General features: G+C 30.0%; 2 protein-coding genes across 2 annotated transcripts; one reads left to right on the forward strand and one right to left on the reverse strand.

The window, feature by feature from the left end:
* Window positions 1-2,446: 2,446 nt before the first annotated feature.
* Window positions 2,447-5,939, reverse strand: LOC113383274. Its single transcript, XM_026621535.1, has 4 exons — window positions 5,805-5,939; window positions 5,588-5,727; window positions 2,707-2,865; window positions 2,447-2,642 (listed from the first exon to the last, which is right to left on the reverse strand). Exons 1-4 carry the CDS (start codon window positions 5,851-5,853, stop codon window positions 2,565-2,567), a joined length of 426 nt encoding a protein of 141 aa, XP_026477320.1. The 5' UTR covers window positions 5,854-5,939; the 3' UTR covers window positions 2,447-2,564.
* Window positions 5,940-17,616: 11,677 nt separating this feature from the next.
* On the forward strand, window positions 17,617-22,357 carry LOC113383679 (glucose dehydrogenase [FAD, quinone]-like). The gene is made up of 8 exons (XM_026621929.1): window positions 17,617-17,826; window positions 17,887-18,022; window positions 18,118-18,396; window positions 18,456-18,857; window positions 18,925-19,209; window positions 19,269-19,435; window positions 21,924-22,073; window positions 22,145-22,357. The coding sequence occupies exons 1-8, from the start codon at window positions 17,617-17,619 to the stop codon at window positions 22,355-22,357; spliced, it is 1,842 nt and encodes a 613-aa protein (XP_026477714.1).
* Window positions 22,358-22,659: the final 302 nt, after the last annotated feature.

Here is a 22,659-nt window from a genome sequence, read left to right on the forward strand (position 1 = left end):
TTTTACTTCGAAAAAATAAGATTTTTGAGAAACTATAAATTGGACAAAAAATTATTTTTTTTGAAAAAAGAAAATTTTCTTTATTTTGACATATTTTGGAAGATCTGAACTTTTTTCAAAGCAATCGTACTGCTTTAACTGCATAGAGACAATATATAAAGCGCGTAAGCGCCGCGTCGCTGTCTAACGGATAAACATTGGCACGGAACCCATAGGAATGTAAACAAAATTTATACTTAATGTTAAAATCTCTATAAAATATCTGATAATTTGATGTGCATATGTCTAATGATCATTTTTGACCGCCAAATGGCATTTTTTTACTTTTTTTGTTATACCTCCGAAACCGCTAGACCTGCCCCTATCAAAATTTGATCAATTCTTCATCTTGTCAATACAAGTAAAATGTTTTTTGAATTATTAAAATCGGATGCTCCGTTCTCTTAAAAACAGAGGTAGCGTTTTTGGCACTTTTTGCCTCATATCTTCGGAACGGCTAGACCTGCCTCCGCCAAATACTAATCAGCACGTCTCCTTATCAATACGAATCGAATGTTTTTTGAATTATTCAAATTGCTTCATCCGTGTTCCCGAAATCGTCGACGAAAATTTGTATCCGCACACACATACATACTACGCACACACACACACACACACACATACATCAATTTTTTCTAAAGTATGCCAAAATATTCAGAAACCTCTGAAACGTAAAGATATATAAAAATTTTCATTTTCGATTTTTTTGCGATTACTATAACTTACCCTACGGGAAGTTAATTATTGCAAATATTGTAACATTGTCTAACTGAATTGCAAAGTTGAAATTATTTATTTAAAGTACATTAGAGTTTTTGCAGTCACAATTAAAAATAATAAAATTTTTGATATACAAAAAAAATCTTTTTTTATTATCTCTTTTATTTACAACTGTCCAGTAAAAGACATTCAATAAATTTGATGAATTTACAATAGTCGGCCGAAAAGGGACATTGTATACTACAAGGGCATGTTGGAAAAAACAACTCAGTAGTTGTTTTTTTATTCGATATAAAATTCACAATATTTTATTGATAATTTAATTATAATTATATATGATTATATTATAATATTATATAATTATATATAATTATAGAAAAAAAATTGAAACAAAAATTTTTTTTCCAAAAACAATTATTTTGTTAAAATAAGCAGAAAGTTCTTTGAATCATTCAAATCAGACGCTTAGTTCTCTCAAAAACTTTTCTTAGATCATTCAAATCGGGTGCTCCATTCTCTCAAAAACTAGATTTCTATTTTCTGCACCTGCTGGACCTGCCTTTGACAGAAACTAATCAGCACATCTCCTCATCAATAGGAAACGAATGTTGTTTGAACTATTCAAATCGGTTGATTCGTGCGCCCGAAAACGTAGACGAAAAATTGTATCCATACATACATACATACACATACACACACACATCCATTTTTTCTGGGGTATGCCAAAATGTTCAGAAACCTTCAAAACGTGAAGAAATGTAAAAATTTTCAGTTTTGATTTTTGGACGATTGCAATAACTTACCCTGTGGGAAGTTAATTATGTTTATCATTATACTTCAAAGCCCAAATTACTATAACCCATTAAGCCAAAATCCGTAATATTTATGTAATTTTTATGCAATTAATTTTTTTTTTTAATATTGTATTATAAATTATAAGATTAGTAATATATAACTATTATAAAGTGTTATTTATGAAATAAATCAATAATGTACAGAAGAAATAAAAAAATAGTTAAGATTTAAATCCTATAACCCAAATGAAATATTTTATGTATTATATCAATAGTTTAATTGGTTTTTATTGAATTGATTTTTCTATTACCATGTATAACAATAAAATACCTCCTACATTCCTTGAATATATGTTTTATGTACCAATGAATAAAATTCAGAAAAGTGACTAAATCAAATTCAATAACATTTGTTTCATATTTATAATTGATGCGTTTTCATGTATGCTTTCTTGCAATTAGTGCACAAAGAAATAATTTAATATTTTTTTCAAGTAAAACACATTTTATCGAATCGGCTCCTCAGAAATTGTCTCTTGCAGTTCAAAATAAATGTGTACAAGTGAAAACAATTATCAACATTTGGAAATGTAAAAAATGAAATATTATTTGTGTGTAAATATATTTTTTTATTCAAAATAATTTATAGTTTAAAATATTTTTAGAATTGGTGATATGCAATATATATTCTAAAAACATAACAAGATTCATATTTTATGTTGAACTATTTTATTATCAATGTATAAAATTGTAATTCAGGACGGAATTGCATTTTATTACTAAATATTATACTATATTATATTACTATCTTAACCATAATTCTTGTGAGATTACACAACGGTAAAAACTATTATATAAAGATTCAATTCAATATACATTCATTACTAGCTATTTCTGGACGGATTAAAATTTATATTTGTGCATAATTCAATGAAGCCACATGACTTTGGACTCCTTTACTTATTATTTTGGACTAATTGATTTATAGAGATACAAATTTCAGCTGATTTATTAGTAGTTCATCAAAAGTTGATACAAGAGTGCACCAACAACAGGAACAAAACTGACAGCATGTATATTAGAATTATTCTGAAACAAATCGAATAATTAGCATAGTGAAATGCAAAATACATATCTTAATATTAATATTTACAATGACATAATAATTGCATCGATCGCCTTGACAGCACTCAGAGCAGCTCCAATCTTCATACCAAATGTGCGTACAGTATGGCATATATTTTTCTCTAGTTTTAATGCATTGTTTCTTAGTAGCACATCTTTTGGAATAGTAATATTGTTTTTGAGCCCCCTATAATATATTAAATAAATTATTAGATATCTATGACAAAAAAAAATTTAAAGCAAATGGACAAATTTTGGCTTGATAGAAGAACGCATACACAAGTTTAATTTTCTCAATATATTTGAGTCAATGAACATTTTTGCTTTCTACCCATTATTAAATAATTCAACATTGAACTTATTTGACTTCAAAATTATAAGGCTAAGAAATAAGAGTTATGAATATTTATTTAGGGTTTACATAAATACATTATATAAAATTCAAATTCATTATTTTTTAAACCTTCTTTGCTTTTTGAAGTAAAACTTCTTTAGGCGCGACTAGGGTGTAAATCCGTACAAATGCAACAGAAGTACGTTACGGCTCTTGATGAAATCATTTCTATACAGGTCGATCGTGATTAGAGGTCGTGTATGTGAATACAGATCTGTTGTTGTATGCGTACCGGCATCAACGTTGTATGCGTTCTGATATCAACAAGAAAATCGGCATAGATAAATAAACATTTTAAAGTTACATCGAAGTAGAAATATTACAATTACCAATTAAACATTTGTTTCATGAACTAAACGTAAGTTTATTGATTAGAAATTATTTCTGTATTATTCGTAGTTTATATAAATCTTTGAAGTTATTAAAATGGAAAATATTTTTTAGGCAAGAGGCAGCAGTCAATGAATGTATGTTAATTTTGATTACATGAAGTTCTTCAAACGAGTAAACTCATTACAAGATGAGTGAAGTTGCGAAAACAATATTTGTCTAGGCATTGTTTAACATAATCCACTGTGTGAACGAATATTATAGAATTTATTAATTAGCAATTACTTCATTTCTCTAATGAAGGTTCATTTCTAATTACAATGACAAACCGATCATGACATATTTGAAGTATGATTTTAATTATTGGGGGGACCGGAAAGTAATGTCGTTTTCTTACGCTAAATTTCAAACACATACATTTTTAACGAGTCTTTATTTTTAATCAATGATGTATTCCCCATCATTTTCAATAACCTTTTGCCATCTAGTGAGTAAATTTTCAATCCCTGATCGATAAAAATTAATTGGTTTTTCGGCAAAATATCTAGAGATGGCATTTTGGATATCATCCAAATTTGCAAATGTTTTGCCACTTAAAAAGTGTTGCAGCCCTCGGAATAAGTGGAAATCCGATGGTGCAACATCGGGCGAATATGGTGGATGAGTCAAAACGCTTCTGTGTTGTGTCGTTGAAGCAATAAGTTGCATGTGATTGATCGGTTAGCCTTATTCTGTTCGGACAGATTATGCGGGACCCAAACACCTGCTCTGCTTACTTTCCCAATCTGCTTCAAATGTTCTTGGATGGTCGACCAAGGTTGGTTGAGACTGTTTGACAATTCCTCGATCGTCTGACACGGATTTGCTTCCACTTCCGCCCTCAACACGTCGTTGTCTAACGCTGATGGTCTTCCTGATCGATACGAGTCGGAAAGATCAAAATTACCCGATTTGAACTTGGAAAACCACCTTTGGCATTTATGAATGTCCAGTGCATTTGGATAAACATCGCAAATGTTTTTGGTAGCAACTGTTGCGTTATTTCCCTAGCAAAACTCAAAGAGCATGCAATGCCGGATGTGTACCTCTTCTGGTATTTGGCTGCCATTTTACCCAAAATTACAAAAAACAAATTGTAATTCAAATGTCTATAAGTAAAGAAATCACTATGTCTCACAATGTCTTTGGTACGCTTCTGAACCAAACAATGAGCTGACAAATGACAATCAAGTATTGGCATGCGCAGAAACGACATTGCTTTCCGGTCCCCCTAATACATTATTATTTTTAAATATTATGCATATCTTTAATGCTATTATAAATATATAATTTATAATTTATCATTATATAAATGTGTATAATGGTTGACACTAATAACTATGTGCATCACGAATGTTACCATATTACTAATAAACATTATTCAAAATTGTTATATAATGTATTTATTTTTACTTAAATGCCATCTTGTACAGTAGCAAATAAGTTTTACTTCAATTAATTGATTTTATGAAAATCCACTAAAATTTATTTTTTCGTAACTATATTGTTTGTTAATCAATAATCAAATAATCATGTTGACAAATGTTCTGAAAATGAAACTTACTTAGATGCAAAACGTCGATGCGAAAAATCTCTTAATAACCTTTCTGGTTTTGAATTACAATTGAATTCTTTGGTTGAAGTTCTACATGAAGTGTGTGGGTTTAATGAACTTAGTACAGTAGAAACTCGTTTATCCGTACCTCAGTCATATGGATTCACAGTTATCCAGATTACCAACCGCAACCAATTTATAGGACCAATTTGTGATATAGCAGCAATAAAGAAAAAAATTAGCTTATGCCAAATGACAATTAGCAAATACTTTTAACCAAATTAAACAAATTACCAAATATATACTGTATATACTATACTGTAAATTTTGTTGATGCTATGTATTTTTTGTTTTTAATAACATTATTTTTCATACATTTGAATATCTGGATCGACAACAATAAGACCGGTTAATAGAGTTTCTACCGTATTGACTTTAGTTACATATTTTTAGTATATAGTATCAACTTTACAATAAGTAAATGTTGAAGGTGACATATTTATTATCCATTGGTGCATAAAAATATTTTTTAATTCAATTGTAGTGTAATATTAATTTTTAATTCATTTGTAGTAATAAAATTTAACATACTTGTGACCAGTAAGGTGTACTACCCCATTTTATTTCTGTTAAACAGGCTGCTTCACCTTGCTTACAAGTTTTGATCGTAGTCACACATTTTCCAACATTATCTTCTTGTTCTGTGCAAACATAGCATTCCAATGACAAACCTAAATTACAATAAAAATGTAATCATTAAAGATTCTAAATAATAAACTTACTTTGTTTTCAATGATTGTTGACTCACATAATGGGACACATAATAATAATGATAAAATCTTGATCTGTAAAAGCATTTTGCAATAAGTTACGTTACCATATAATTACATATAAATATATCTATATATATAATGTAATAACATATCATTCTAATATTTAGTCAATCCATGTTTACAATTTACAAATTACACCCAAAACATGACGTACTTAAGTTTGTTGACAACGCCCTTGTTCTTATGTTGGTATTGGGATTTAACCTGTGTCAGTTTCAAGATAATGATCTCAGAACAAAATTCGCGTTCAGCAGAATTAGTTCGGGGTCCTATAGTAGTCGCAAATTTAGCGCCAGTGAGCCGATAAATAAGTATTGCCAAATGCAAATGTTTATTATCATAGATAAATAAGCAAATGTGTTTTTTCTGTTTGTGTTTGTACATTTGTTAATAAATTCAAACTCAGATACTGGACATAATCACTACGTAGTACATTGACAGATTAGTCCCCCTAGACAATATTAGAATGTCCTGTGTTCATAATAATATATTATATTAGTCTAATTATATTTCACTTTAAGGAAAAAGGCCAGTTGTAAAAAATCAAGTATAAGCTTCTACAAGAAAGACAAAATATTTAGAATTCTTCCAGCTGCTTAAAATTGGATTACCACTTTACGCGGATCTGAATATATTTGGAAGAATATAAATTGCTTAAGAATGTCAAATCATGCACGGGATGATTTGATGATTAATAAAAGTTAAGAATGACAGACGATGTAATAAACTAACATTATAATGCATTATTCACTAAATTTCACTAAATATTTATATTAATAAGCTAAAAATGCGTAGAAATTATTCCAGTAGATTAGGTGTGATGTATATTTAAACCAGCAGTGTATTTGTTGATTTAAATTTCGATTTGATTGTATACTTATATAATATTTTGTTATTTTATTATTACAAAACATAATATGAGTGTAATACCAAATTTAATTTCAAATACCCGATTACTAAAATTCATTAATTATTATTTCAAATTTAGCGCCATTAATTTGAATGTCAACAGCTGAAAGTAAAAATTGGGTGAGAGAAACGCACAATAGAAACGTCGTTAACGTTTTAACACGATGCTTCGTCTAGACACGACCCTCCTACCAGCTTTTATGGACAGCACATGATGCCTTCAGCCAGTGTTGCCAACATTAAAACATAAAACCAAAAGATTAAATATGAATGCCGGTGCACCAACAATGAAGAATAATAACCCCTACCATGTAAGAAGAAGAAATTTTGCTACTGTTATGTTTACTGTTTTGGCGTATAGATTTGATTAATATTGGGATTTCAATTGATCTTAAAATGTTGAAATGCGGTATAAATGACGAGATATAATTTTTTAATGTAGTTTTGAGCTACAAATATGCTTTTGATGTTTGATTGATATTTGAATTAGATAAAACATAGAAATACTTAAACAATTTTTTTAAACAAAAGGAGTAAAAAGCATAATTGAGATAAACTCTTTATTAATACAAAATTTATTTGTATTGTGTGTGTGAATAATTACCGTAGATTGCGTAGATCATAGATAAGCAAGTATAAATAGATAGCAAACAGGACCGCTTTTCGATTATTTTAACTTTAATTTTCCGCTCCTGCTATTGGCTATGTGCGAAAGGCATGGAAGGGAAAGTCAAATCGACCGAAGCGTTCGTAGTGGCTAACTTGGAGCACTAAAAGGGGCTATTATAAACAAAATTTTAAACAAAAACACATAAAATATTTATTTATTTCAAATTTAAATAAGATAATTAAAAATAAACCACCATGTCTGTTGTGTAGTGGGTTGTAGAAATACCAGCAGAAAAAGTGATTGCAAATTCTATACATTTTCTACAGCTAAGTGGAAAGAAAATCAACGGGAAAAGTGGATCGCAGCGGTTAGAAGAATAAAGTAAGTATCATAACCTTATTGTTATAAAAATACAATTTGGAGTATTATGAATAGTTGTAAAATTGTTATGTTTAGAAAAAGAAAAATTATAAGTCAATAAATTGTTGTATTATCAAAATTTAATGCTTACTAAAAAAATGTTTTGTAAAACAATGTAATTAATACAAGCCTGAAATAATGAAAAATACATATTTATATATTGTATATTGATTATGTATAACTATTATCTATATATTAATTACATTTTATTATATAATAATTGTAATTTTATGATTAAAAGAAAAATAAAAGTTATCACATAGCGAAAAAATGTTTATTTTGCAAACAGTTTAATTAATACAATGCTGAAATAATGCGAAATATATATTTGTAGTGTTGATGGATCACCGTGGGTTCCCAAGCCCTATGATCGCATTTGCAGTGAATCGGTCGAGGTATTGAGTCCTACCTACTTGTCAACTTGGTCTTGTCTTTATAATAATGTCTAAATTATGTCTTTATAATAGTGTCTAAGTCTTTTGGTTTGACCAAAAAAATGAGTAAATTAATTTATTATTTACTTATTCTATTGATAAAATACTATTTATCATTATTATATTGTTTTTAATAAGAACTATTCCGAGATTATGACATAGGCTTTGAGGCACTTAACCTTAAAATTATTTACTGCATTTCTTTATTTAATTAATCATTATACTCAACTATGTTTTAAGTACGTTGAAGTAAATTTAATAATTTCAATAAACATTCAGCGTTCACATTATTACTGTATCTTGTTTATTATTATTTATAACAATTATTTAATATCTTTTTTCTTTAACAAACATGTAAAACCCATGAAAACCACACACTGATAGCCCCAATTAGTTCATATTTATTACGGCGCTGCATGGGCGCTGCAGTCACGCTCGGAGCGACGAGTGTAGCATGTAAATTTACCCCTAGGTTCGATTCTAGATAAATCCCTTGGTTTAAGTCTAAGATAAATTTAAATATAATCTTATACTTGTTTATCTATGAATATAATATTGTTACAATGATCTGAAATTTGAAAGAAAACGTGTTTACATAATTTAAATTAAGTACAGTTATTAATGAATAGATAAGATTTTCAAACATTTGCAAAAAAATACACGGGTTTTTTCTGTCTCAGTCGAGATTTATTGACCCTGAGTATTCTCTTGTACTGCTGAGAAGCCAATTCATCGACCTTCGAAGGTGTTCTAGATGTTCACGCTTTTTTTTAAATATGGATTTTCCAGTTTAATTTCTAATACCCAAACAGCTTACATGATCTTGGCTTGAAATTTGTTCGTTATAAATAGCGACAGGTGGGCATGTACTTTTTCTAAGAGTGAACGTTATGTAAACAGTTAAGTAAACTATTTTTCAATTATATCAAGGTGTGACTGTAATGTACTAACACAAATACTCACCGGTACAAATCCAACTTACATAACAATAGAATTTTACAGTACGCAAACCCTCATCATAAGTCTTATGCACAGGTAATAAAAACGCAATCAAATCTGTTTAATAACAATCAATATTAATAATATAGTAATACTCCATCGATGTCTGATTTACTGACCGAATTTAAAAATATGTTTAGCCAATTAATGGAACAAATAACCATGATTATCAAAATTTTTCAACGTTAATCAACAAAATGAACTAATGGTTAATATTTTAAATTTAGGATTATGGAATGCCAACCCTTGTATCAACATGAAGCCGAGGTAGAATTATTTTTGAGACACAATAATATGAACATCCTTTTGATTAGTGTTCACTTAATTAATTTCACTAAATATTCAAACTTTATATACTAAATTACAAGGCATACTTTACTAACCATCCCGATGGCACCCCACATAATGGATTTGGCCGAAGGATTTGATCTAATTAGGATATCACTCGATGAAATGACCATAGAGGTTTAATATTTATAATTTTTTTTATCAAGAAGCGTATGTATATATGCATGTTAGTGTATATGTTAATTTCATCACAATATATGTAGTTTTTCAAGAAATGGCCGAAGGACCTGAGCCAATTAGTATATCACTTGTTGAAATGATTACTATTATATAATTTCTTTTTCCTGTCAACGTGCGTGTAAGTATGTTCGTGTGCATGTATGTATGCATGTTTGTGTACATGTTAATTTTATCACAATAGCTCATAAGATATTTTGTATTCTGATTGCTGTTAATAATGAAATAAAAACATGTCAATTATTAGATATTTCGAGAAATTCATGCAACTTGCCTTAAGGCTAAGTGTCACTTCCAACTAGTTACAAATACTATTACTTTCAAATTTTCATATTTTACAGACAACATATAAGATTTTTTTGAGGATTTAAGCATGTATTTCATCAAATATATTGAACTAAATTATATTATTAAGTTCCCGTAGGGCAAATTATAGTAATCGCAAAAAAATCGGAAATGAAAATTTTTATAGATCTTTACGTTTCAAAACCTTCTGAACATTTTGGCATACCTTACAAAAAATGGATGTATGTGTTTTTTTTTTTTTGTATAGCGAAGGAAATGCCTTTACGCATCCCAGACCGGTCTTCTGTCTGGGTATGCCGGACTCGATACCGCCCTGGTATAATACCGACTAAAACCTCCGCTTTGCCCCTGCCTCTGGTTCTCACGGAAACCAGAACGGAACGTCCGATTTCAAAACTTCAAAAAACATTTTACTTGTATTGACAAGATGAAGAATTGATCAAATATTCATGAAGGCAGGTCTAGCGGTTTGATGAACATTGTATTTAATGTTCAAATGCTTTTTTTTCAGCTCTTTTTTCAGAAGCGAAATTCGTGCAGCTACTATGATTATTATAAAATTACTATCCATTTAATATTAATTATGAATAAGCTTGATAAGAGCCTGAAATAATATCTATTATTATTGATTACGGCATTCTTATGAATAAATAAAATAAATAAATAAAATATATACAATGTTTTTTGAATGATCAAATCAGTAGATCCGTGTACAGCCCATCTTTATATCAATAGGAATCAAATATTTTTTGAATCATCAAATCAGTTGATCCGTGCTCCCAAAATTGTTAAGGAAAAATTATATCCAAACGTACATACATACTATACACATCCATTTTTTTTTAGGTATGCCAAATTCTTCAGGAACCGTTGAAACGTAAGATATGCAAAAAAAATATTTTAGATTTAAGGACGAGTTCTATAACTTGCCCTATGGGAAGTTGTAATTACCCTACAAGAATTTAAAAAAATGCCATTTGGCGGTCAATATGATCATTGAACATTTGCACATTTGCACAAATTATCTGATATTTTATAGAAATTTTAATACTGAGTTTCCAATTTTTTTTGGGTTTTGTATTCCAATTTTTAGTGTGTAAAATTTATGAAAAAAATATTGAATAATTGAAAATTTTCAAAAAAAATTCAAAATTTAAAAAACTGCAGATGAATTTTTTCATACTTTACCTTTTAAAAAACATTTTGGCATACCTTAGAAACAATTAATATGTATGTGTGTATGCTTGAATACAATTTTTCGTCCAAGATTTAGACAGCACAGAGTATAAGCGATTTGAATGATTCAAAAAACATTCGATTTTTATTGATGAAGAATTGTGATGATTAATTTTTGGGAAAAATTCTATATATATATATATATATATATATATATATATATGTGTGTGTGTGCAGGGCCGGTCCTTAAAGCCCTCCCCCCTATTAATTTTAACTATTTTAACAGTTAATCTTTAAAATTATATAAATATTTACATACATTTTTAAAATTAATTTTCAATTACTCTGGATTTAGTACATAAAAAATTAGATATAATCTAAACGCGTATAAAATGCATTGATTTTAAATTTATTTGGAAAATCGAGGCGATTCGCGGGTTGATTATAATCAAATATTTTTAAATTTTTAATTATTTTTAACGTATGTACAATATTAATATTTGGGTTTTAAAACATTCTACTTGATTATTATGCATTTTATTCTATTGAACAAATGATGCCAAGAGAGCTAAAAAAACTAGCTTTTCATTCTCAATACACATTTCTTGAACTATATTGAAAACAAACTTCTGCATAGTTAATAATCATTAAATTTAGAGTATGGACACCATTAGGTATAAAAAAAGCCTTAAAAATTGCGTTCCAAAGTAAATTTTGCTTTCATTTTTCACATTTGTTCCATTTCCATAACCCTAACCACGCATGTCTTCAATATTCAAAGTTCATCAGATGCAACAAAAACAAAGTTGCAATTCAATTTCTCGGAATAAACATGCCATTTTCTAAGCACTGACTCCCCATTTTTTCCCCGATTATAACTTGTTTATATTTTTTAACAAGTTTCGTTTCAACTAAATCAGCTCACAATTTTTCGTCAATAATGCCCAATGATTAATCTAATCTTTCGCAGGTTTGCGCTTACGGAATTGAACACTGGATAATTTCTTTTTCGATTCCAAGGTAACTTCAAATAAAGGATTAATTTAATAAGTAAATTAAGCAATAAACAGAGCTGTTATTTACTAATTTCCAGAGTTATTTATCGGTTAATTGTTTCTACTGATTGCAAAATAAATATGCTTTTTGTGTCTCCGTATCCCGTTAGATTGTTTATTATAATATATTAAGTATTCTAGATTTTATATAAATAATAAAATATATATATATTATAAATTTTATTACCAAAACTCGTTTTGGCGCCCCCTAAGGCGTGCGCCCGCATTTTTTGCATGCATCGCATGCAAGGCAGGACTGACCTTGTATGTGTGTGTGTATACCTTAAGCTTTGCGTTTGCGAATGATGTTGAAGTAGAACGTTGCATTTCACAACGGACATCGGTATGCGACTGATGCCTCAGATTTAGGTCATTATTTTACAGTCAATTATTCTGCGGAGGCTAAACAAAAAAAAGCTTTTAAATGTTTAATTTACATCTATTTTTAACAAAATTAAGACGTTCCTTAAGTGTATGCAAATAATTTCTTCTGTAACTCCCGAATTTATCCACATGTGAATTAAACACAGCGCAGAATCTTTTTTTTTTGGATCTTTGTAAGCTTCACCACACTCTTTTGGGTGTAAATTTGGGCGTACTTTAGTATTTTTTGTTAATAAATCTTAGTTTTCACCTATCCCTTTCATTTTGCTTTTCTTTTTCCATATGATAATAATGTTTGTTTCCAAATGAAATCTTTTAAGCAGTTTTAGAATGTTAAAGATCAGTTTAGAACTGTTGAAAAAAACGTAAAATACGGACAATAAAATTAGAAAAACTAGGGGTGTATGGCATCGTGCCTTAAGGCAAGTTGCTGGAACTTCCCGTACCAAAACAAAATGATCGAGGAATATTAAGTGTTTTCAAATAGATTATTATAAATACTATAATATTGTCTAATATTTATAAGAAATATGTAAACTGAATTTCGAAGTTAAAACTATTTATTTAAAGTATATAAGTTTCAGAACCTTAGTCAGAATTAAAATTAAAATCTGACTTATTTTCTGAATTATAAAAAAAAATAAAAAAAATTAAAAAAATTGAAACAATTTTTTTAAGCAATTATGTTGTTAAAACCAGCAGAAAGTTTCTTGAAGCATTCAATTTCAAGCAATTTTTTGTACATTTAGCTCCGTATCTTTGAAACGGCTGGACATGCCTTTACTAAAAACTAATTACCACTTCTTACCATCATTACGAATTTAATGTTTTTTTAGATCATTCAAATCGGATGCTCCTTTCTCTCAAAAACTCTATTTCTATTTTCTGCAATCTTTGCTCTGTAACTCCGTAACTGCTAGACCCGCCTTTGCCAAAAACTAATCAGCACATCTCCTTATCAATAGGAATGTTTTCTGAACTATTAAAATTGGTTGGTCCGGGCGCCCGAAAACGTTGGCAAAAAAATGCAGACATATAAAACACACACACACATTATATCCATTTTTTCTGAAGTATGCCAAAAAGTTCAGAAATCTTTAAAACGTGGCGAAATGCAAAAATGTTCATTTTCGATTTTTGGCCCATTACTAAAACTACCCTACGGAAAGTTAAAAATTGTTTAATCTTACTGGGAAAAAAATCATGCATGTTTTTACAAATAACGTAGGCACATAACTATTCATATAAAGTAACGTTATAATAGAAATATTATAATAATAAACTATAATGGAAAATTTTGATTTGTCAAGAAACAAATTTTAAAAGTATATTACATTATTATATAGTTCGACCCGTTTGTTTTATTGCAAAATTTCTTTGAAAACGTGCAACAAATTATTTAATAATATTATTTCCACACATAATTTAAATTTATATTCAACTTTGTATTATAAAACTAATCTGGTATGAAGAGATCAACATTTACTCAAATTACGAAATTTTTGAACCGCGACCTTCCTCTTCTCTTCGCGCTCCAAAAGCAGTGTCATGTTGTTTATTAATTTTCATTTCGCGATCAACCATTTAACTCTTCACAGTATTTTTAAATAGATAGAAATAATAGAAAATAAAATTAAATTTCAAACAAAATTGAATTAATACAAGTGATTGTAAATTGTAAAATTGAATTAATACAGAGATTGCAAGTAAATTGAAGTGAGGTGTAAAAAATGAAGAGCCGTAAAATTGTTATAACAACTGCCCATAATTGTGCCATTTTTAAATGAAGTAGACCAAATTATATATTTTTCTGAGTAGCATATAAAAATTATATAGACATAATCATCAAAAACTGTATGCCGATCAAAATTGAAATATTATATAAATACAACCAATCATATAATTATATCTATTAATTTATAATTATATATATATATATCCTATTTCATTCTTTAAGATATTATGTTTGAATTTATTATTTTTTTGTTCAATTCTTTTTCGAAGAATAATTTTTATTTATTTATTTTTCACCAACATGCTTGTTTGCAAAGTCATAATTTCTTTACATGTTTTTGTTTGTGTTTAGTGCATTGATTACTTGTGTGTCTTGTTTCCACTGAAGAAGAGTCATATTGGAAATCGATATGTATGGATCTATTAAATTTATATTAAGAAACATATATTTCAGTTTTCTTTCCATTTATTATCTAGATGGATGCCTGTTAAAAAGTTTTTTGTGATCTCTCCGTATTTATTATCAAGAAAAAACTTATCACAATATTTTTTTTTAATTGTCCAGAAATATTTTATTTTTGACACTTACACATTGATCATTATTTCACACTTCTGCCTAAAAAGTATTATTTTTACTTTTGCGCATCATTCTCTCTTTTAACTCTATAGTTGATCAGAGCTTTGCCTTTAGAGTAGTTAGCAGGATGGTTGCTCTGGCAGTTTACGCACTTAGACTCCTCTTCTACTTGTTTATCTATGGGCTCCTCAGTGAACAGTTTTGTGCATTCTCCCGGTGGGTGCTCATTTGTGCATTTTACGCACCTGTAGCGCATGTCCCACGTGTATGAAGTGTGGCCAAAGACCAAAGTTAGGCACTTATGGCACTGGATGTTCTTATTGTATGGCCTATAATTTTCCCACTTCTTTCAATTTTGCTATTTTTTGTTCTTTTTCGAGAAGCACAAAGTAAATGGGTTATTTTTGTTGACTGCCGTCGGACGCTTTTTTCTTGATTTGCATCACCTATTTTACTTTAACGCCTTTTATTTTCAGCTAGTCAAATACCTCCGTCTCTGTGATGCTAGGATTCAAGCCAGTTAATGTCATTTTATTGGAAATGTCTTGCTGTCTTGAATACGTGTAAAGCTGAAAATCGCATTCCCGCAATATTTTCTTTATTGTTTCAAGTTCATCTAGAGTGTTGGCGAATATTTTATAAAGTTGCGGTTTGGGGTATTGCGTTCTAAAATTAATTTTTGTGGTATTTTTATTTATTTATTTGTTTTCAGTTCTAGCTGGTCTTTGACAATTGTGGGTGGAATTCTTGGCTCTGGTACGGTGGTTTTCTTGGCTGCTAACTTCTCTATTTTGGATGTAAATGGCTTTTGGACGTCAACTACATTCAGTTTCAATTTCAAATTTTTGTTTTTATTTTCATTATTATTTTGCCGTGACTGCTTCTTTCTTTTAACTGCCCGGTACTCATCAAACTCACAGTCTGTATCCATCTCGCTGCGATCCGATAATGCCTGGTATTTGTTTTTTAACTTTCCGTACATTTCTCGACGTTTTGAAGGTTTCTGAACATTTTGCATACCACAGAAAAAATGGATGTGTGTGTGTGTATGTATGTATGGATACATTTTTTCCGTTACGTTTTCGGGCGCACGGATCAACCGATTTAAATGGTTAAAAAAACATTTGATTCCTACTGATAGGGAGATGTGCTGAAGAGTTTGTGGCAAAGGCAGGTCCAGCAGTTACGGAGATAAAGAGCAAAGAGCGCAAAAAATAGAAATCGAGTTTTTGAAAGAACGGAGCATCCGATTGATTGAATGATTTAAAAAGCATTCAATTAGTAATGATTGGGAGAAGTGTTTATTAGTTTTTGGCAATGGCAGGCCCAGCCATTTCAAAGATATGGAGCTAAATGTGCAAAAAATGGCAGTTTTTAAGAGAACTAAGCGTTTTTGCTTGTCTTAACAAAATAATTGATTTTGGAAAAAAAATTTTGTTTCAACTTTTTTTTTCAAAAAAAAATTTTTTTGTATATCGAAAATAAAACAGATTTTCTTTTTAATTCTAACTATAGTTCTAATATACTTTAAACAAATAATTTCAACTTTGCAATTCAGTATTTATAATTAAATATTGCATACAATATTCATAATAATCTGAAAACATTTGTATTTCTCGAACATTTCGTTAAAGTACGGGAAGTTCGAGCAATTTGCCTTAAGGGACGATGCCATACCCCTCACTAGTTGGTATTGCACTCGTTAATGCTTCCTATGCAACTTGCCTTAGGGCTAAATGCCACTTTCAACTGGTTGAGACCTGATATGAAGCTCTTGGGAAAGCAATATATATACAGTTCAATGCCGAGTTGATCGTTTATTGTTTATGCAATAGAACGACCTAAATAGACATCTGTTTATACGGTTATGGAATTTTTAAATTTTTTCATATAACATATTAATTAAAAATTAAATTAAACATTCAATTACAAAAGGGTAGGCTGGCTACCTATGTGCCACTTTTATTAAATGGCAGTTTGGACACTCGTGTGTGTAAAAATACTGAAAACCTGTCTTTTTTAGTCATAAAATCTAATCATACCAGAAAGACGCGAGTGTCACAGCTGTCCACACCCCTAATACAGTTTAATATCAAGTAGACGAAGGAATTGTTTTGCCAGAATTGAACGTTTACTTATTTACCACCAATACGTTTGGCCTAGCAAAAAACATACATTTCTAAATCCAATCTATATATTCATCTTGCTTTATTAGCGACTTATTAATTGCGAATATTCGAAGAATTGCTAATTGTTTCACTTGCTTTATTAATCACGTGCATTGTATGGTGTCAAAGTTAATTGTACGCTTCCATAAAATAGCCTATACAATTAATTTATTGAAAAATTATGCTAAACCTGATCGCTCTTCTGCTGTACTCGTATGTTAATAAATATCTCCTTATATTTATATTATGTTCTTTTTTCGATAGGCGCATTAAAAATTGAAACAAAATAATTATTGATTTAAATATAATTATGTTTCAGGTATGTTCAATAAATTCATCAGGACATTTCACAAAACTGTTCGAAATCTTGTTGATATGAATAATAATTCAATAGTTTCGAGTCGTCGAACAATTTTATTCAAAAATTCCATCCAATATTAGTAGATAACGCAGTTCTTATCCCTAAATTTATAAAATAAAGTTACTTAAAATGTTCTTAGTTGCAATATTTTTGTTTGTGTTGCAATACAACAATTTGGTGGAAGCACAATGGGCTGCGTTTCAAAATTTATTTGATAATCCTGAAGAACGTATAAGGGATACAAAAGAATTTGACCAAGAATATGATTTTATAATAATTGGTGGCGGTTCCGGAGGTTCTGTTATGGCCAACCGCTTATCCGAAGTTAGCCAATGGAAGGTTAGCATAAGAATATAAATAATATGCTACTAAAGTATTTACAATAAGAATTTTTGTAAGGTTTTATTATTGGAAGCTGGTGGCGACGAAACTTTTTTGACCGATGTGCCACTTTTGGCAGCCTTGAGTCAAGTGGGGAGTTTGAATTGGGGATATAAAGCGGAGAAGATGGATGGAGCTTGTTTAGGACTGGAAGGTATCAAAATAAAATACAAAATTTATATTTACTTGTAACTTTCGTTCAAAATTTAATTTTAACCACCGCTTTATAACATCATTATATTATTATAGGTGGTGTTTGTAATCAACCACGTGGAAAAGTTTTAGGAGGATCCAGTGTAATAAATTTTATGATTTACCAGCGTGGACATCCTAAAGATTACAACGACTGGTCTAGGTCCGATAATCCTGGTTGGAATTTTACCGAGGTGTTGCCGTATTTTATGAAATCTGAAGACAACCAGGTAAATCCTATCTGGATTGACCAGAAGTATCACAGAAAACAAGGCCCTTTGACTGTGACCAATGTTCCACACGATCGTAGACTTGTGGATTGTTTTTTGAAAGCTGGTAAGTTGGCGGTATCAGTTTTGTATTAACTAAAGTCTAATAAACTATTTCGTTTAAAGGTCTTGAGTTAGGTTATAAAAATTTGGATTACAATACCAATCATGTCATAGGATTTGCACCAGCGCAAGCAAATCTGCGTTCTGGTAGACGCTGCAGTGCAGCCAAAGCTTTTTTACGTTCAATAAAACACCGTAAGAATTTAAACATAGCTCTAAAAGCTAGAGTTACCAGAATAATTATAGAGGGACGCCAAGCACGAGGCGTCGAGTTCTATAAAGATGGGCAAAAACATAAAGTCTTAGCAACCAAAGAAGTAGTATTGGCCGCTGGTTCTATAAACTCGCCGCACTTACTTATGTTGGCTGGAATTGGACCTAAGGAGCATTTGGAAGAACTTGGAATTCAAGTAATACAAAATTTGAGGGTTGGTTACAATATGCAGGATCACATGTCTTTTCCTGGTTAATAAGCAAGTCACTATCATCAACAAACATTACTGTCTTATTTATTTTTTTAAATTTTATTCAGGTTTGGCTTTTCGCGTCAATGATACTATCAGTATTGTAGAACGTCGCCTTCAATTCAACCTACCAGCTATGTTTGACTATTTAATACGCGGTAGAGGCCCTTTTACAGTTCCAGGAGGTGCATTAGGCCTTGCTTTTCATAAAACGAAATTCGCAGAAAACTTAATTGATGATAGGCCTGACATGGAACTTGTGTTGGGTGGTGGAGCAATAAGTGGTGATTTTTCAGGGACTCTGAGAAACCTTCTTGGTATTACTGATGCATTTTATAGAAAACTTTACAAAGGTACGATATAAAATATCCATTATTATCATTTACATATTAATTCATTTATTATATTTTAGGTATGATGGACCAAGATGCATTTAGCATCGTGCCTGTACTGCTGTTGCCAAGAAGTAAAGGTCGTGTTTTGCTGAAAAGTCGTAACCCGTTTCACTGGCCTATTATACAACCAAATTATTTCAACGACACGCGGGATTTAAATGCATTGAGAGAAGGAATTAAAATGGTGAGGTATTATTATTATATTAACTAGCAATGATGTATACTCCTTGAAGTGCAACAATATTTTGCGATCTGTTTAAAACATCTGACAGTACTTACTCATACAAGACTCTTGACAAATTATGAAAATATTTTTTGTGGACGATTTCGCACATTTAGCTCCGTATCTCCAAAATGGCTAGACCTGTTTTCAATATCAATTCTTTAATAAATCAATTCAATAAATATTGATGGGAAGTCGTGTTATATAGCTTTTGGCGAAAAAGATTGTCGAAAATGCAGGACTAAAAGTTCCAGAAACGCTAATTCAGTTTTTGAGAGAACGGAGCGCCCGATTTGAATGATTGAAGAAACATTTTACTTGTATTGATAAATGAAGAAGTGATTGAAATTTAGGGAAGGCAGGCCCAGTGGTTTGGAAATTACAGGAACAAATTGTAAACAATGCCATCTATAGATTATAGTTATAAATATGCTCATTCAATTATCAGATAGTTTATAAATATTTTGAAAATGTATACTAATTCTGTTACTCTTTTTGTTCATGTATACGGTTCAAACAAATTTCTAAATTTTCAGATTTTTTTTTGCAAAATTTTAAATTTACAATTGAATTAAAAAGTGTATATATTTCATATGGTATTCATATATTATTCTTATCGTAAAAAATATATCCTCAGATGGATTCATTCGGCATCTCTTATTAATATAAACATGTTTAAATGCTAATCTTAAATCTTAAATGTTTAATGTGATAATAAGATTGTCGCTATATAATATACGGGCGATAGAATATATAGTATTTATAATTGTCTATTTGAAAATATTTGAAGCAATCGTTATTAATTAATTCTGAATCGAATTTTCAAAATCGATGCAGAATTGCGGACTAAAACGTGAATGAACTTTTTTTTCTACTTCTTTTATTTATAAAGAAACGGCTTGGCCGGTCGTCGCACAAAACAATAAGGACAAACAATAGTCCACATCGAGATACATCAAATGGCTTTTAAATTTTTGAAATCGGTCCATCCGTTTTTGAGAAAACGGAGATTTACGGCGAAAAATATGTTCACACACACACACACACACACACACACACATAATTTTTACAAATTTGGTCTCATTCGATTCAGAATGGCTTGAAACGTCGAGAAAACATAAAATTAGCGAATCGGATTTTTTGATGAAAACATAAACTTCTCATTCGGGAAGTTAAAAAAGTTAGTTATAAATACATATGTTACAATTTGAACCTATAACGCTTTCAGTGTACATAAAATGTAATTCACTTTTACAAACACTATGATTGTGTACATGCTGTTCTGTTTTCTCACTAATTATATATTGTTTGCTAATCAAAACAATAATATAGAAATAAAGAATCATTTATTCTAACGGTCTTTCATTTGAACACGAGAGCATAGATTTGGAGAGAAAATTTGATGAAAAAACCCAGTAATATTTTTTCAACTTCACGTAGGGTTAGTTATAGTAATCGCAAAAAAATTAAAGATGAACATTTTTATATATCTTTACATTACAAAGTTTTCTGAATATTTTGGCATACCTTAGAAAAAACAGATGTATGGGTGTGTATGTGTATGTGTGTGTGTGGATACAAATTTTTTTCTACTATTTCGGGAACACCGATCAACCGATTTGAATAATTCAAAGAACATTCGATTCGTATTGATAAGGAGACGTGCTGATTAGTTTTTGGCGTTTCGAAGATACGGAGCAAAAAGTGCAAAAAATGACAGGTTCTGAAGAACAAATCGGCTGATTTGAATGATTTAAAAAACATTCGATTCGTATTGATGTGGAGACTGATCAGTTTTTGGTATGGGCTGGAGAGTCACTGCAATTTTCGTAGATTAAATCAAAACTCGAATCCCACGCCTGTAATATTTTTTAAAATTATTTTTAATACTTCTTATGTTTATATAGTTGATACTACATGAACTATTTCAAATTGTTAACTCAGTTCATATAATTCGCGAATGAAATATTGATGCGATTGAAATAAAATATCTTCATTCTTTATTCTAACAATAAGTCTGTTTAATTGGATTTTGTTTCTATATATTTCATTGAAACATATATAAACATCGTCGTCTAATATAATATGTTTTCACATTTTGTCTACAAGGAACAAATAATGAAAATTCTAGTTTTTATAATATTTATTCATAGACATTTTCGTTGACTGATTATTTTTATTCTTCTAATGTTTAATTACGGTACGGGAAGTTCTAACAATAGCATGAAACTTCGAGAAAATATAAAATTAGCAAGTCGGATTTTCTGGCAAAATTATTCTTTGTATTTATCTAAAATCCTAAATTAAATTACCTAAGTATTAAAAAACTCCAAAATCGTATGTATTTCCTTAAAATATTGAAAATTATTATCATATTATAAGAAGCACTCAACATTTTTTTCACAAAACATTTCAAAAAATTTGCTCTACATCAAATATCTTTTTGCAGGCTGTAAAAGTAGCGAGAACTACAGCATTTTCTAAATATAACACCACCCTAAATCCTACACCGTATCCCGGTTGTGAAAATATGACCATCGAATCTGATGAGTACTGGGAATGCGCCATTCGGCAAGTCGGGAGCACCTTGCATCACCAGGTAAAATAACGAATTACCAAACTTTGACAAATTTGTTATCCAAATTTAAACAAGGAGAAAAATTCTTACAGGTTGGTACATGTAAGATGGGTCCAGCAAGCGACCCAACAGCCGTAGTGGACCCTAGACTTAGGGTACATGGTTTGCATGCTCTACGAGTTGTGGATGCATCAATTATGCCAACAATTCCGGCTGCTCATACCAACGCTGTTGTTTACATGATCGCCGAAAAAGCAGCCGATATGGTCAAAGAAGATTGGTTGGAAAACGACCAAAATCATTAATGCAAGAATCAATATATCAGGAAGAAATTATAATGATAGATGGCTATTAGTAACTTTTTACTATTATAATTTGAAAATTTACTTTTTGGTTGTATTGCTTTTCTACATGTTTACATCATGAGCTATAATATATATACTAGCATGTAAGGTATTTTGTAAATAATTTTTAGTATACCCAAAAAATACTAAATTATTGTAAGTGTGTAAGGATGTGTTGTATGAGTGGTATATAGACAATGAGGTAATGAGTTAATATTAAAACAACAAAACCCCATATTCTTTTTTTATTGATTGAACAGCTA

Source organism: Ctenocephalides felis, unplaced genomic scaffold (genome assembly GCF_003426905.1).
Source record: "Ctenocephalides felis isolate EL2017-DRISC unplaced genomic scaffold, ASM342690v1 CF-g0.4_SCAFFOLD_03570, whole genome shotgun sequence".
In the NCBI taxonomy this organism is placed as follows: domain Eukaryota; kingdom Metazoa; phylum Arthropoda; class Insecta; order Siphonaptera; family Pulicidae; genus Ctenocephalides; species Ctenocephalides felis.